The sequence below is a fragment of the Lineus longissimus genome, chromosome 19 (genome assembly GCF_910592395.1).
Source record: "Lineus longissimus chromosome 19, tnLinLong1.2, whole genome shotgun sequence".
Lineage (NCBI taxonomy): Eukaryota > Metazoa > Nemertea > Pilidiophora > Heteronemertea > Lineidae > Lineus > Lineus longissimus.
In genome coordinates, this window is record NC_088326.1 from 12523014 (window position 1) to 12538185 (window position 15172).

At 43.2% G+C, this 15172-nt stretch overlaps 3 protein-coding genes across 6 annotated transcripts; 1 reads left to right on the forward strand and 2 right to left on the reverse strand.

Moving 5' to 3' along the window:
- Positions 1-404: 404 nt before the first annotated feature.
- On the forward strand, positions 405-5782 carry LOC135503119 (aspartyl/asparaginyl beta-hydroxylase-like). Its single transcript, XM_064796476.1, has 10 exons — positions 405-484; positions 882-922; positions 1363-1536; positions 1718-1968; positions 2200-2437; positions 2928-3064; positions 3189-3383; positions 3847-3984; positions 4092-4319; positions 4566-5782. The coding sequence occupies exons 2-10, from the start codon at positions 883-885 to the stop codon at positions 4845-4847; spliced, it is 1683 nt and encodes a 560-aa protein (XP_064652546.1). The 5' UTR covers positions 405-484; position 882; the 3' UTR covers positions 4848-5782.
- Positions 5783-6656: 874 nt separating this feature from the next.
- On the reverse strand, positions 6657-9173 carry LOC135503278 (coiled-coil domain-containing protein 43-like). The gene is made up of 4 exons (XM_064796782.1): positions 8899-9173; positions 8192-8261; positions 7810-7969; positions 6657-7513 (listed from the first exon to the last, which is right to left on the reverse strand). The coding sequence occupies exons 1-4, from the start codon at positions 9070-9072 to the stop codon at positions 7276-7278; spliced, it is 642 nt and encodes a 213-aa protein (XP_064652852.1). The 5' UTR covers positions 9073-9173; the 3' UTR covers positions 6657-7275.
- Positions 9174-9298: 125 nt separating this feature from the next.
- LOC135502931 (glycine amidinotransferase, mitochondrial-like) lies at positions 9299-14539 on the reverse strand. 4 transcript variants are annotated; one of them, XM_064796141.1, is made up of 9 exons: positions 14347-14539; positions 14056-14149; positions 13192-13377; positions 12613-12808; positions 12094-12284; positions 11524-11661; positions 10805-11036; positions 10324-10468; positions 9299-9816 (listed from the first exon to the last, which is right to left on the reverse strand). In XM_064796141.1, exons 2-9 carry the CDS (start codon positions 14101-14103, stop codon positions 9714-9716), a joined length of 1239 nt encoding a protein of 412 aa, XP_064652211.1. In that variant the 5' UTR covers positions 14104-14149; positions 14347-14539; the 3' UTR covers positions 9299-9713. The 4 variants fall into 4 exon arrangements, with proteins under 4 accessions (XP_064652211.1, XP_064652209.1, XP_064652212.1 ...); XM_064796139.1 differs by having other exon boundaries at positions 14056-14156; XM_064796142.1 differs by having other exon boundaries at positions 14329-14539.
- Positions 14540-15172: the final 633 nt, after the last annotated feature.

Consider the following 15172-nt stretch of genomic DNA (forward strand, 5'->3'; position numbering starts at 1 on the left):
AGTAGTTCTGACTTCAGTCACTGTTTGGACTCAACAGAAAACACTGTTCACTGTGTATTTTGATTAATTGGATTGGATCTTTTGTCGTTATTATTGAAAGGCTTGGTAGACTTCATAACACCAGTCAATGAATTATTCTTAATTAGTGTTATGGACCTTATTACTTGCAAGTGCGTGGATTAATACCAATTAAGGAGGAATTGCGGTTGTTTCGCTCCCTGACTTTTTCGCCCCCAGTCGTTTCGCTCCAAATCGAAGTCGTTTTGCTCCCTTGGACTTTAGTATAGTAATAGTGTAAGAAGGACTAATTGAGTGTCCAATTGGGGGGGGGGGGGGCTATTATAACACGAAATATGACTCTAAAATGCCAAATACTTGCAACTATTACGTCCACCACTGAAATCTTAGTGTACTAAGCTAGGTGATTGCGCCCCTAAACCAACTGACAATTCTACCTCCACGTCCACGGAACTCACGCTTAAACGTGAGTTAATTGTAATCTTACTCTCTTCATACCAAAGTGATTTATCTAGGAATACTGTTGAACTTCACTGAAAACTAATTATGTGTTGATGAGTTTAATGAATCCTTCAATTCCTTTGGTGTTCTTGGCGAACTGACGTCCGACAATGAACCGTTGACGTGTAGGCACCTGCAATGCATTGCCATTTGTGTGTAAACATATCTATTTTTGGACGAAACTCAGTCCCTCAAAAACTTTGGTCGAGAACACCTCATTTAGCCAGTTGTTCAAGTGTTTTTTTCAATCCTACGACTCAGTTGGGGGGGGGGGGGGATGGGGGGGGTTAAACTTACATTGCCTATGAAATACTGACGCAGCATTTTTCAGTTTCTATCTTTAATCTTATCTTATATCTTAGAATGAAGTCCGCAAAAGAATCGAAAAAGAAGCCTAGATCAGGTAAACTAACAAAGTGATGATTGATCTTTCAGTTTAATAATAACTCTGTTATGTCTGTTAACGTTTAGAGGCAATGTTTTAAGACTGGCAACCCTCTGTAATGCAGTTATTAAGCTTTGAAGAATTGCCATTCGACCGCAGCGCAGGACAGGGTGTATCAAAAAAATTAATGGGTTGAACCACTGGTAAAAATTGTGACAAATGGAAAGGATTCATAATCACTTCTGGTATTGCAGCCAGTCTGTCAAAGTCTGTCTGTACTGATGAGGTAACTCATATCAATCTCTCTGTAACTAAGCCCTATATTTGCGATGCTACCTTGGTCTTTCTTGAGACTCGGAGACCACGACAAAGCCTGCCTAATAGGATAACTTCTAGTGCTATTTTTTTTCTACGTTTAAGGCTTTGTCCTTTTTTGTGTAAACCGCTTGCTATTTCAGATGGAAGCAAAAATGGGGTTGGAGTGGAAAGAAAGAAGAAACGGAAAGGTTCTAGCACGCCAAAAGAGGAGGGTCGAGATCCCACACAGTCCATTCTGTACCTCACGATGGCTGTACTGGTCGTCCTCATAGCTGTCAGTGCATTTTATTTATACAACAACATTGAGTCCTCAGGTAAGACACTTTACTACATGCAGTGAATTCGGGATATTTTTATTTGAGAAAGAAACTTAGTTGTCACCCAGTCTATCATGAAATTGACACGAATGGAACAGCTTGAGCACAAAAGTATTCTATTCAACAGGAAGTGCTCCTGTTCTGTTACAATTCAGTGAAGAATCTTCTCTTTTTTCAGCACCATTCTCAGAAAGGCAATCGACAAGTGATGCTGGTCCAACTCCTAAAACGAGTGCTGGTCATAACCAACCGGATGCAAAGAGCTCTGCTGTACCGCCCACTGATATGCCTCCCAAGGAGAAGTCCAAAGAATCCAGTCCTAAAACACCAGAGCCAATAAAATCAGTTTATTCCAAGGCAGCTCTTACGAATAAATATGATGATAAGATACGTGCAGAGTTGGACAATGCCGATGATCTTTTACTTGGGGTAAGACTATTTTAAGCTGTCCGCGTCTTTATTCTTTTTCTTCAGCCATTTTGAAGGGAAAGCAAGAAGAAATAGTCCACCGCAATGATATCATAAGGCAAAGTTGAGAGGCACAAATTTAAGCGCAAGTTTCAAGTGTTACTTTTTACTGAGGTTTTTGGAGAGATTTTGTGATCTTATCTCGCTGTTTATAAAAAGTCTGCTGAACGTTTCAAAACGTGTCGCTTTCAGGGGAAGCTACAAGATGCAATAAAGAAATACAACAGTCTTCTCGCCAAACACTCACAGAGTGCCCGCGCTCGGTTTGGTCTGGCCGAAGCTCTTGGGCGGGACGCAGAGGTGCAGAAGAGTAACACCCTCCTTGAGCAGAGTATAAACGAGTTTGTAAAAGTCACCGAAACGCCAAACATCCCCATGGCACTGCTGAAAGAAGCTGTGAGAATTGGTGTTGGCAAGATGCATTTTAGAGGTACGGTTATCTTTCACTAGGTGACTTGGATGTGTTGTACCATCTGTGTGAGCATCCTGGAACTTTGGAAAAGGGTGCAGCAATCCATTGGTGCATTTAAGTTGAGGCTTGGAGATGACACAACCGTGACAAGATGTAACGTGAGCCGAAAAGCTAGAATATTGCAAGACCATCCTTCTCATTGGTGGTGGATTTCAGTTAACTAGTTGTCTTCAAATGGTATTTGAGCCTGTTGTGTCCAGTTTTGGGTCATTGCTTGGTTGCCTGTAGATCACCGTGAAGGTTTGGCAAACCCACGGTAATCCAACCGCAGAAAAGGCTGCACGCAGATAGTGGTCACAGTGTTGATGCAACCCGTGCGTATGCATTATGTTGCGCATAACATGCAAATTTAGGGGAAGTCAATTGTGATAGGGACTGTAGCAGGAATTGATTTGTTAAGGAGTAGATTTTCAAGCGATTCTGACATTTTTGATGTTCTCTTTTCTAGGTTGGTCATTGCAGGCTGCCAAGTTCGTAAAAAGGGCGGCAGACAAATACCCCGAGGACGTCGAATTGAACAATAAACTTGGCGTCTGTTATTTGATGACTGGACGTGTGGAGCAGGCGAGAAATATCTTCAAATATGTAAGTCCATGAGACATTTTGGACAATAGACAGTGAGCATATTCCACAACTTTTGTCGTCACTGAAATACTAGATTTTTGAGAATGGCCAGTTCCTTTATTTCTCTTCACCATTGCAATTTTAGGTCATCAATTTGGATCCGAATGACGGCTTTGCTTTGGCGCATTATGGGTTCATCCTGAAGACCGCTGACGACAACAGCCTGAACGCCATTCCGTATCTGCAGACAGGAATAGACAGCGGCGCCCCTGGCACTGATGATGGACGATTTTTCTTCCATCTTGGTGACGCGTTGAATCGAGTTGGCAGGAAAAAAGAGGTAACTTCAAATTTCTCTACAGTCTGTACTCTTGGGCTCTGCGCGTCGTCTTCCACTGGTCTTGGTATACTGAGTGTTTCTACTGCACAGTATTTTGATCCTCAGAAACAAAGGGAGACGCAGACTCAACTGCTGATGGGCCAGGTCAGCCATGTCACACAAAGTGCAATCAAAGATCTTGTTGACATGCTAGAGGAGAGAGGACCACGGTAACAGGACCAAAGTCATTACTCTCCTGGTGTTCAAGGCAAGACAAAGCTTGATCACCGCCAGGGGCCAGGTCATGCAGGGCACAATCGGGGATCTACTTAAGATGCTAGTGGGGAGAGTACCAAGGCATCGGGACCAAAGTCATTACTCTGGTGTTAAACTAAGGCAAGGCAAGGCAAATATATTATTGTGGTTAGTAAGTTTTGTCATTTGTGATGATCTATTCTTGGACACATTTTTTGACTATTTTCAGTCATACGAGATCTATGAAGAAGGAGCCAAGAGAGGTCACTTCCGGTCCAAGTATCAGCGCTCTTTGTACAATGTTGACACGCTAGCGGCGCGGCCCTGGTGGACACCGAAACAAACTACTTATCAGCGATATCTAAAGGTACATCTTTCTTCTGTGGTTCTCTGCGGGTGCGCTCAAACTCAATTACACTTTCCGATATTGAACAATATGTTGCCTTTATTTGATATGTTCCCTCAACATTTCAGGTGTTGGAAGATAACTGGGTAACTATTCGTGACGAGGGCCTCGCGCAGATGAACCAAGAGAAGAGTGGTTTCAAAGCAGAGGAGGAGAACCTGAGAGAAAAGGGTGACTGGAAGCAGTTTACGTTGTGGGCGCAGGGGCGTAAGGATACGCAGAATTGTCAGAAGACGCCAAAGACGTGCGCTCTTCTGGAGCAGATACCAGATGCTAAAGGTTGTCGAAGGGGACAGGTTAGTCAAAGACGCTATACTCTTGATTTGATCTTCTCGAATTGACGTCATGTGCGAACGTCACAGAAATAAAACGCCCGCAATAAGTTTGGTGGTTTACAGAATTGACTTTACGTTGATTGCAGGGTTGGAGTACATCTGAGGTGTCATAGACAAAAGGTCCTGGACAAGATGTAGTATGGAGGAGGTGGTTTGAAGAATCTTTGTGTCGAGGTTTTCATATTGACTTGAAATTTCTGTTTTCAGATTAAATACTCGGTAATGCAACCTGGTGTTCACGTGTGGCCCCACTGCGGACCAACGAACTGTCGTATCCGAGCCCATCTAGGACTGGTGGTGCCCCCTGGACCAAAAATACGAGTCGCAGATGAAGAAGGAAAATGGACAGAGGGAAAATTTATAATATTTGACGATTCTTTTGAACATGAAGTCTGGCATGAGGGTGAATCTTTCCGTTTAGTTCTGATTGTTGATTTCTGGCATCCGGAATTAACAGCACATCAGAAGGCAACATTGCCTTCGATTTAGACTTGTAATGTCACAATAGGCAGGTTTTGCATAAAATTGGATTCTATGCTCCAAACTTCGACTTCTGTCCTCCATGTAAAATTCCTCCTTCTGATAACATTATTGCTCACTCCCTTTGTGTGCTCTGCAAGTCCAAGGAGACAATGAGAGTGCTGTAGGTCACTTCAGTTTGGCACCAGTTAGAGTCTTGGCCCAGTGATTCTGCCCGGGGTAGATAGGTGGAGTCAATCAACGCCTACTGATGGTTTTTCTCACCGCGACAAGATAGCGGTCTTTTGTACATTACGCCATGGCTCAATTTCTGTCACCAGTATTTCAATGGTGTTGGTCTCGTTCTGAGAAGATGAAAATGTTGCACCTACGAGGAAAAGAATTCGACACCAACAGTATCGTTATGATTAGTTTTTTTCTACCTTTTACAAATTGTGCGATGATAAACAAGTCACACTGAGTTATTCTTGTGTTATTTGTGTAAAACACAGTGTTGTATATATGTGTAAAACACAGTGTTGTATATATGTGTAAAACACAGTGTTGTATATATGTGTAAAACACAGTGTTGTATTTATGTGTAAAACACAGTGTTGTATATATGTGTAAAACACAGTGTTGTATATATGTGTAAAACACAGTGTTGTATATATGTGTAAAACACAGTGTTGTATATATGTGTAAAACACAGTGTTGTATATATGTGTAAAACACAGTGTTGTATATATGTGTAAAACACAATGAATGCATGTCCAGGTCGCCACCATGATCGAATGTCACTATCTATGACCGTTTCTGAATACTAATGATACGAGATGAGCTTGGAATGGGTTCCCTTGGGTTTTCCTCGGGATTAGTCATAATGTTTTGTTAGGGGCTCACTCGTTCATTAAAAAGGGAAGATGTTTGTATCTGTATCTATCTGCTTAGTAAAAACTTTTTATACCACATTTACAGAAAATATGGTTTGTTTTTCTTTGGTATTGTCATAAACCCCCAACATAGGGTACTATCACCACCCACCATCTTGCAGAACGGACGTGTCCCTCACCCAAACTTCCAAAATGTTCTTTGATGCATGCCGACTTACTGGCAGTGAATGTCAGTCCTAGTCACCTCCTTTCACCGCCGACCAAATAAGATGGTGGTCAATAACGGGTGGGAATGAAATGGCCTGAATTGGTATTGGGTGATATGAATAGAGACTAGGAAAGGCTTTTACTTAAAACTTCACGCAAATTTACACTAGGCATTTCTGTACAAAAATCTGTACAAAATAGAAGTAAAAGCATTTACTAGTGTTTATTCATATCACCCATTGCCTGTCTCGCTTTATGATCAGGTCACCCTTCTTCCATACAGCATGCAGTTCATTTATGTCCGGTCAGCCTCCCTGGAACCATCCAAGTAATAACTGTTCTTACTCACTGAACACCTGGTCTTCCACTACGATGGCTTTCAGTGTGCGTCTCGAGCAACATCCACGAGCGTAACGTTAGTGTTGTCGCGACATGGGGTGATATGAATAAAGACTAGCAAATGCTTTTATCTAAAACTCCATGTACATTTACATCAGGCCTTTCTGTACAAAATTGAAGTAAAAGCATTTGCTAGTCTTTATTCATATCACCCATTGACGTGTGGTTAAGGAATGCACAGAGACATCCAATGATGTGGTACAGTCGTTCTAATGAGCGATCAGGGGGAGTTTACCGGCAGTGAAGGATGGATGAATGCACGACATTAGATCGGCATGCTTGATTAGGCTTTGAAACTCCAACGGGGGTTAAATCATTTAAGAACAGACTCTAGTCCTTTTTAGTAACATATTTATTGTAATATGGAGAAAACTTACATGTATCATATTCTTTCCTGACCAAAGGTCATACATGTACATTTACACTTAGCAAAGTGTATTATTACTTGGTAGAACTAAACTCAATTCTCTCCTGGAGTTTCAGTGTAAAAGACACGATGGAGCAGGGCAGTTGTTCATAACAAGTTACGCACTTCAGACTGATGACAAGTTGTTTGTACAACATATCGCAGTCCTGTCGACTGATCTACCTCGATAACAAACCTGTCAGCAGACTGAGTTTTTCAATGCATCTAATATGGCAGCGTTGCTTGCATTTATAGAGGACATGCTGATGACATCATCACAGTGAAAGACACTATTTTGGACACGCTTTGTCATCATATTAGAAGGTAGTGAAGAGAGCAGTATCAACCAAACGTTATGCACTTGTGGAACGCCCTGTAGGGAACATCAGAAGGGTCAAGGACATGGTCGACGTCCAAAAAAGGCTACCCGAATGATGTCACTGCATGACCTCTATAACCAGCCGTAGAGCCAACACTGAATTAGGCTCAGTCTTATATTAGTATAAACCCACACCTCAAACAAAACAAGTCTAAATTTAAATCTAACATTCTGTTATCTTCTCCGCTCTCCCTTCTGTGTCCTCTGTTTTTCTTTTTCTTTCCTGTCCACTTTTGCCTGCTTTTGTTTTTCTCTGTCTGATTTATCGCGTTCCTTTTTGTGATCGCTATCTGCCTTCATCTTTTCACGTTTCTCGCGCTGCTCCTGGAAGACCTTGTCGGCGTTTGCATTTTTCATGACTGTCGGGCCGTCGTAGGTCGCCCCCTTGTAAGTAGCACCATCATCGTCGTCGGTAAGCAGGAGTTAAGGGCTATTACACACAAATTTTGATTACATAATTATGTACCCCCTTTGTGCCCAAGGATGTACACAGTGGAGGGGGTCAGGTGGGGATAAAAAAACTTCGGCCAGTTTGCATCTGCGCATGATGTGGGGGGGGGGGGGGGCTATCTAGAAAATGAACTCTGCTTTTTTCGCAATCTGAATTGATCCCCATTGGCGCACACAGTGTATCTATTCTGATTGATAGGCCTGGCGAGGCCCAGGCATTGATGGACACGACCTGATCATCAGCAACAAAAAGGATATTCAATGATTTCTTCATCTCCGTCGCAAACAGTTGAATACTGGGCCAATATGGCTTCTTTCTGCGCGTTCTGTTCGGCAGATATTTCACGCTTTGTGGCGACAGATAGCTTCTGTTTTTCCATAATACTGGCAAGTTTGTCATCGACGGAGACAGTTTCCTCTGCAAAAAGAAAATACAATAAATGAGGGAAACTTACACGACTAGGGCCATTTTCATTTGCCCAATAGAACCTCTCTATTAAGGACACCCTTGGGACTGACAAGTGCTGTCCTTAACAGGGAGGTGTTCTGATTAGAGAAGTCAAAATAAACGAAGAAAACTAATTTGGGACCAAAACCAATTGACTTATAGATAGGGTGTCCTTAATAGATATATCTTTACCTTCCACGACTGAGGCTTTTTCATCCCACTGTTTCATGATACTATCACAGAATTCACTTGTGCCGTCTTCCTGAAATAAGAAAAGCAATTTTCCAATCTCAGTTGTGAAAATGTAGGCCTACTGCGGTCATGCTAATTCCCGACCTACCCCGACTTTTCCCGACTTGCGGAAAATGCTGCCAAAATATAGTGTATTAATCATCAGAATATTTATATTTGTACTGTTTACATACATATACAGCACGTCTGTTAATTTCAAGACTTTTGAACGATGCTAAGTTGAGCAAAGCTACCCAACCGACCGCAATTTTTTTGCAGGTCGGTAATCTTGGTTAGTTGTGGTTGTCGCTTCTTGTAAACTGTACATGCATATGGCCTTGTCTGAACCCAGCATGAATTAATTATTGGAGTTGATTAACCCGGCCTACTGTATAAGCCTACCGCCTTTGCCTAGGACTACCACCTAGCCTACGCGGCGAAGCCTACACATTACGACCCTTTTTAAGGTGATTGTTTGAAGTACAGTTCACCTGTCCTGTGAGACAATAGTAAGATCGATCACAACTTTCTAGTGAGTAAACGCGATTTCCATTGATTTTTATGGGCCGACAGTGACACAGTGCACATGGTGTACACAATACAGTACATTTTGTGTGTACATTCAAGCATTCTGCACGGTCAAAAAAATATCCGCCAGCTTTCCTTACCAAAACAGAAGGCAGCAGCTCATTTAATGACTCAATCTTTTCATCTTTGGAAGTATCGTCTTCTAAGATACCCTCAATGTATGATACGAAGACATCTAGATCAATATCTGGGTTAGAATCGACCAATTTTTTCGACAACCAGTCACGAAATGTTTTTGACATGGTCGCTACCATCTTGTTTTTTGAGGCTTACTGTGATTTACAGAACGAACTGAACCTGAACAAAGTGAAGGCTTACGATAATTTACAAAACGACAACACCTAAAATAGCAGGAATGTCTTAGATATCAAGTCCAAGTTGTTCCTTTAACCTAAAAGATATGGTCACAGTTGTGAATGAGTGTCCCGATCCAGAATGTCACTATAAAACGTTGCACAAGAGAAAACAAAGATATCTTTTCAGATCGGAAGTTTATTTTTACCAATGAATATGTCAAAAAAGCGGAATTGCCACCAATACATAGACTAGTTCATTATTTGAATTGAATTGAATTTACATTTACATTTATATACCGCAAAATCCAAATTTTGCTCTAGGCCTAATGCCGTGTTTCAAAATGTCGTCTGAACAGATGGGTTTTTAGCCCGCACCTGAAAATAGCAACAGTCCTAGCCTTTTTAATCTCAATGCTGTCTGGCCGTCTGTACAAGGAAGCTCCTGCCACCGTACGTCTCCAGGGAACAAAAATGCGTCCGCACACTAAAAGCCACTCTCCACATACGCGATAGAGAGCGTTTCAAGCCGAATTTCGGCGTCAATGATCTCCAAATCGTTTCTAAGGAGACGCGGTAGCCAAAAGATATTTGGACGTCTTCTAGTTGTAAAATTGGGACGCATTGAAATAAGAGTCCATCACACCGCGCCGTCTGACGTCACAGGTCCAACAGTGGAATCCTCCTCCAAATGAATTGGCATGCCTGGAAAGAAGATAAAGAGGCAAATATTATTTAAAATAGAAATGTCACATCACTGCTGTCCGGAAATACGCCTTATCCGAAGCAATGTAGTGTGATTTAGTTTGGTAGACAATCTGACCTAAGAGGGTCCGCCTGAGAACGGCATATAGGCCTACTGAACTCCCAGCGATATTGCCTCCGCTACCTCCGCCCATATTAGACGCGCTTAGTAGCAATGTCAATACATTGACGGTCAAGATGGGGAACGGGAGTTAGGACCGTAACCCCCAAACGTATTTTTGCCCCTTACCTCGCGGTCAAAAGAATTCAGGCTATACATGTATAAGCTCGACACGCGACACACCTTTTGTCTTTAAACAATAAAAAAGCCCGCTCCCACCTGGGCCTTAATTTCCTTTGTTCTAACCACAGGATTAGGAGACAAATCTTGATAAAATCGACCCCCACGAAAAAGCCTCATGAGGTCTATATAAGCTGTAACCCTCCTTACGAGGGTTTTCGACTTACTTGATGTCGAGCGTGATGCACTTTACTCCTAGCTTCTCAAACATTTTCTGTGTCGGTACTTCCTCTTTCCCGCATATCACCCTCTTCTCGTCCAACATCAAGGTGTTCATGGAGAGCCACTTGGACGTGAACCACAGAGGATGACCTAGAAATACAAATGGAATACAGTGACAAGCCGAGAAATCTGATAAAGGGGGACCGCAGCCCTGCCACCCATGCTGCCGAGAGGTCCGAAGCGGCGATCTTGGAAACAAGGCGTTTTGGGGCCTGCACCCCGAAACACTTGCAAATCTAAGTGCCAAGAAGCATTTCTCGGGCATCTGGAGGGCTAAATTTAGGAGTATAGATTTCTTTGCTTCCTGGGGAGAGGCACCATAAAAAGCTTTGTTCTCCTCCGAACAGCGGGAAGGGGCGCACCTCTTGCGCTTCCACCGAGTGAAAGGGCCCGAGTCAGGATGGCCTGCAGTGAATTTAACAATACCTTCTGGCATGACCGGCGCGGGTGCCTCGACAATCTTCCATCCCATCTGCTCAAACTTCTCCTGCTGCAGACACGGCCGGATCGGATTGGTGATGACAAGACCAGGGGATAACATACAGAACGAGGCATCGATATGAAGCGGGTTCGAATCCGCGAATGTCAGACGATGGACGCGGATGCCCTTTGGCGCGAGATGGCGTTCTAGCCAGTCGATGCCCATGTCATTAGTGACCTAGAAAACAAACAAAGAAACAATAATTCATGGACGCATCTCCATTCATTGCGATTCTACATAATCATGATATTGTAGGTTTACCAGCATGACCGTCACCGTCCTGACCACCAAGTCTTTCTGCATCTTACCCGACATTAAAGGGGGTATAGGGGCTGTCGGGGTGATATACAGCATCAATATCAGCTCCGGTCACCAGATCTGAGATCCTGAATTCGATTCCCAGCCTGGGCGGCCAGGTATACACTCAAGTGATCAGAGAGAGCAACTCTCTTCAACAGCGTCAAGCGATTATACGAACATGAAGTTCAGGATGACCGGCGGGTATTTGGCAGTCAGTCTTTAGCCATGCGCATTTGCTGAAAGTTATGCAATGTCCAAACATTTAGGGTCACGATGCTTTGACCCGACGGTGCGTAATAGTTATTTGACCCCTAAGATCCTGCTTATATAGTCCCCCTTTATATTTCGTCTTGAATAAACCGACCTGACTTTTTTGTGCAAAGATGTCACGTCCCGCTCTCACAAAATCTGCCGCGTCAAAACATGGCTCGAACTCGGTGGTGAGAAATGTGCCTTTGGCCGCGAGAGCACTGCGCTCTTTCTCGGAGAGTTTGGCATAGTCCTGGAAGGGAAAGGAAGAGTATCAAAAAACAAACAAACAACAACAACAAAAGAAGCAGTGCATAAACTGACGTGAAGAAACTATCCCGATTCATGATACACCGATAAGTTCTAAAAGAGCGCTAAGAGGACATTGCTCTCTCTTCATGTTTTGTAGCTGGTTCCCGCCGTGCGCGGTGGAGCCGGTAGGTACCACCATGTTTACCTTGGCAACGGTATGAACACATGTGACGTCATTAGACCAGTTGAGAGATTCCCATACAATACGTGAGGGACTGTTCCTCCCCTAAAAGTGTGTGTGTGGCGTAAAATGGTGTAATAAGATGGTGGCAGGCATGCATTAAGATGAGATTCTCGGTCACTAGGTAACTGTTTCTCCTAAAGTGATTCTTGGATTACCTAAAGGAAGAGATCACCAATGACTTGAATTTACCTGGTCATACAATTCGTCCGACATGCTGGCTTTCGGGGCAGTGGTCCACTGGGCACCTCCTCTGAAATATTCCTTCATCAGGGTACGGTAGGCTTGGTATTCGAAGAACCGGGACCGCCATGACATTGGCGCCTCAATTATCTCATCTCCGACGACCATCAGAAGGTCACGTGGCATCGCTGCATATAAACCTGAGGAGATAGAAATACTCGATGTCACACTGTGTCACGCTATGTCTCGTTATCTGGTCACGTGACTATGTCACACTTTTTCCTCTTCCTTCTGATCGCTGAGAGGAACTCGAGTCCTTAAAACGACAAATAATGTTTTTTTCTCGTCATTTATCGTACAGTTGTAACTCAGTGATTTGATCAAGTACATTTGTTACTGATTTTATCGTTTGAATGGCCTTCGAAAGAGTTCTTAAAATCGAGGTAAAAATAAATAAGATTTGCACGGAAGTTCGAGTCGATTTGAGTCGAATTTTTAAACGATAAACACGCGAGTAGATCGCCTTACCTGTTGACTTGAAATCTGGTGTTTCATACGTCTTACTGTAGTCGACAACATCAGGTCGTCTCACCTTCACCCCTTCTTGTTCAAGAATATGACAAAATTCGTTAATTTCTTTCTTTGCTTCGTCAATAAATTTCTTGGGGAATGCTTTACCCGCGTTTTCGGTCAAAAATGGCCACCATTGCTCGTTCACGGTACCCTAGAACGGAAATGTTATATATTGATTGGTTAAAAGTAACAAAGGTAATCGCATTACCAATGTTTTCACCTTTTGCCAGTACGCCAGTACCACCTAGGGTCCGGAGAAAACAAGCCATTTTTGAAATAGAGCTTCGTGGTTAAAGACGCCAGACGCCAAAAGGCATTTGGTGATATGAATAAACACTAGCAAATGCTTTTATCTAAATCTCCATGTACATTTACACTAGGCTGTTCTGTACAAAACTGAAGTAAAAGCATTTGCTAGTCTTTATTCATATCACCCATTGTCTGGCGTCATCAAAACGCAAAGTTAGTTTGTTTTCCCGACCCTAGGTGGTACAGGCGTATCTGGCAAATGGCCTATCTTTGTGTAGTTAATACCTTCAATTCCGTAGTAAGATGCGGCACGATGGCGTTCTCCGCCCTCCCGACTATCACCTCCTCTAAGGGGTCCCATTCGTTGCAAGACCAGACCGGGGATCTCGCCCACGGTTGGACCGGCGCGACATTTTCGTGCCTCGGAACCGAGGCGGCTTCTTGACATTTCGTTGTCGTTGTGGAGATATTCTGAAGAAAAAGACATACATAGATGTGTGAATCATAACACCTGTGGGCGTCTCCATAATATATTGGTTGCGAGACCATGCAGTTGACTGGCTCAGCTGACACCGTGGAAGGGCCCATTGCCTGTGGTACCCCCTAGGGTCGGGAAACAAACGACCATCTTTACGACAGACGGCTCGGCATTGTCTTCATCAACATCTATTGTAAAGTAAGTTTGTTTTCCTTATCACATTCCTGAGGGTTTAAGTACCTTTGGCCAGAACGATGAAAAACACTTTATTGCTTTAGGATTTCAAGTTCCAGTCAAAATGGTGTTACCATGTTTCGGTTTTCAAAGCGATACGTCGCATCTCTGGTTCCAGAGTTTGAGTTGTTACATAAGCGCCTGTACGGGAGAAATCGAAGCGTACATTTCAAACGCTGAAACCAGAGTTACACAAAATCGGTTTGAAAGCCCGATCATGGCTCATTGGATGAGTTGGCATCGCCTCGCCACTGTGAGGAAGCTATAAGTCGGATGAACGGTCTTGTCTGTACAAGGACTTGGTTCAATGTCCGAGGCTGAATTTGCTCGGCGGAGACGCTCGGGCAGGTTGTAGCTGATTCCACAGGGTGGTGCAGATGGGTAATGAAGTCACTGCCTACACGTGGTTTCACAAAAGGGACAAATTGAAAACTCACCCTTAAATGCCGTGCCAAGTGTCTGCCGATGGGTGAAATCTTCTTCATTGTGTGTGGCGGGTTTGGATCAGTCGGGAATGAATGCGAGTTTACACTGCCGCCTAATATGAAAACGACAAAAATATCAAAACAGTAATTCGTTACCATTTGAATAGTTTTTACTATGTACTCTTTTTCACTTGAACAACTATAGTTCACTTTACTAAATTTCACAGTTGGTGCAATAATAAGTACCAAAGGAATCGTTTTTACTAATCAATTTGAAGAATGTACCTTAAATGTTGACTGTACCTGATAGTGCAATCCAGAAAACAGCTCCAAGTCAAAATACCTTCCAAGTCCAACGACTACGTAAATGTTGTGACGCTGCAACAGTTTGCAATGCAATAGGCCTATCTATTTCTTTCGCGATTTATGCAACATTTATTTCATATTGTATAAGTGCATATTAGACATTACGGCATCCTAACCGCGAGTGCCTGTATAAAAACCACCAGCTGGGAATTCCAATAGACGTACCAATTAATAACCAACACAGATGTGGGTACCTCGTGGTTAGTTGGCATCCTGTCACATTCGCGTTGTGGCTGTCGAAGGCCCGACTATATACATTACAATATAGATGAAACCAAGGGAATAATTACGACAAGTTGACACATGTACAGTGGTTCCGAACGACAGGACGAGGAATGTGTCCTAAGTGTATTGCATGCAACAGATGTGAAATCGCCGATTGTGCTGAACGTACCTAGCTGAACGAAATAGGCTTTGATAATAATATAGACGGGTCTGTAATGTATTTACTTTGTAACGCCTGTACGTGCAGCTGTTTTTCAGGACAGCTGTTTCGAGGATAGCAAAAACTATCTCCAGTGCTTTTTTCAGGGATGACCAGACGTTCACCAGATCGCATGCCCTATGTTCTTTTCGAATCGGCCAATCGCTGTGCTTGTGACGCCAGTGGTCATGTGGAAATTGTTTATGCGATGAACTGAGTTGTTTACTTTCGACCTGGCGAATGAAACTCCACCATTCGAGGCCAATTTCCGTCCCACTTGTAGTAAACAGGCTGCCCCTCCCCCCGCTGCGCCCCAGCAGCTGCAGGGGACCGCGTGCA

What these genes read in the sequence shown, in the direction of transcription:
- LOC135503278 (XM_064796782.1), bottom strand. Translation starts at nt 9,072, where the DNA reads ATGGTAGCGACCATGTCAAAAACATTTCGTGACTGGTTGTCGAAAAAA. An exon ending in AAAAGCCTCAGTCGTGGAAG is followed by an intron (nt 7,970 to 8,191) that starts GTAAAGATATAT and finishes TTCTTTTTGCAG; the next exon opens with AGGAAACTGTCTCCGTCGAT. An exon ending in GGAGATGAAGAAATCATTGA is followed by an intron (nt 7,514 to 7,809) that starts ATATCCTTTTTG and finishes ACTCCTGCTTAC; the next exon opens with CGACGACGATGATGGTGCTA.
- LOC135502931 (XM_064796141.1), bottom strand. Translation starts at nt 14,103, where the DNA reads ATGAAGAAGATTTCACCCATCGGCAGACACTTGGCACGGCATTTAAGG. An exon ending in ACCAGATTTCAAGTCAACAG is followed by an intron (nt 12,285 to 12,612) that starts GTAAGGCGATCT and finishes CTATCTCCTCAG; the next exon opens with GTTTATATGCAGCGATGCCA. An exon ending in CGCGCCGGTCATGCCAGAAG is followed by an intron (nt 10,469 to 10,804) that starts GTATTGTTAAAT and finishes TTGTATTTCTAG; the next exon opens with GTCATCCTCTGTGGTTCACG.
- LOC135503119 (XM_064796476.1), top strand. Translation starts at nt 883, where the DNA reads ATGAAGTCCGCAAAAGAATCGAAAAAGAAGCCTAGATCAG. An exon ending in CCGATGATCTTTTACTTGGG is followed by an intron (nt 1,969 to 2,199) that starts GTAAGACTATTT and finishes TGTCGCTTTCAG; the next exon opens with GGGAAGCTACAAGATGCAAT. An exon ending in AAGGTTGTCGAAGGGGACAG is followed by an intron (nt 4,320 to 4,565) that starts GTTAGTCAAAGA and finishes TTCTGTTTTCAG; the next exon opens with ATTAAATACTCGGTAATGCA.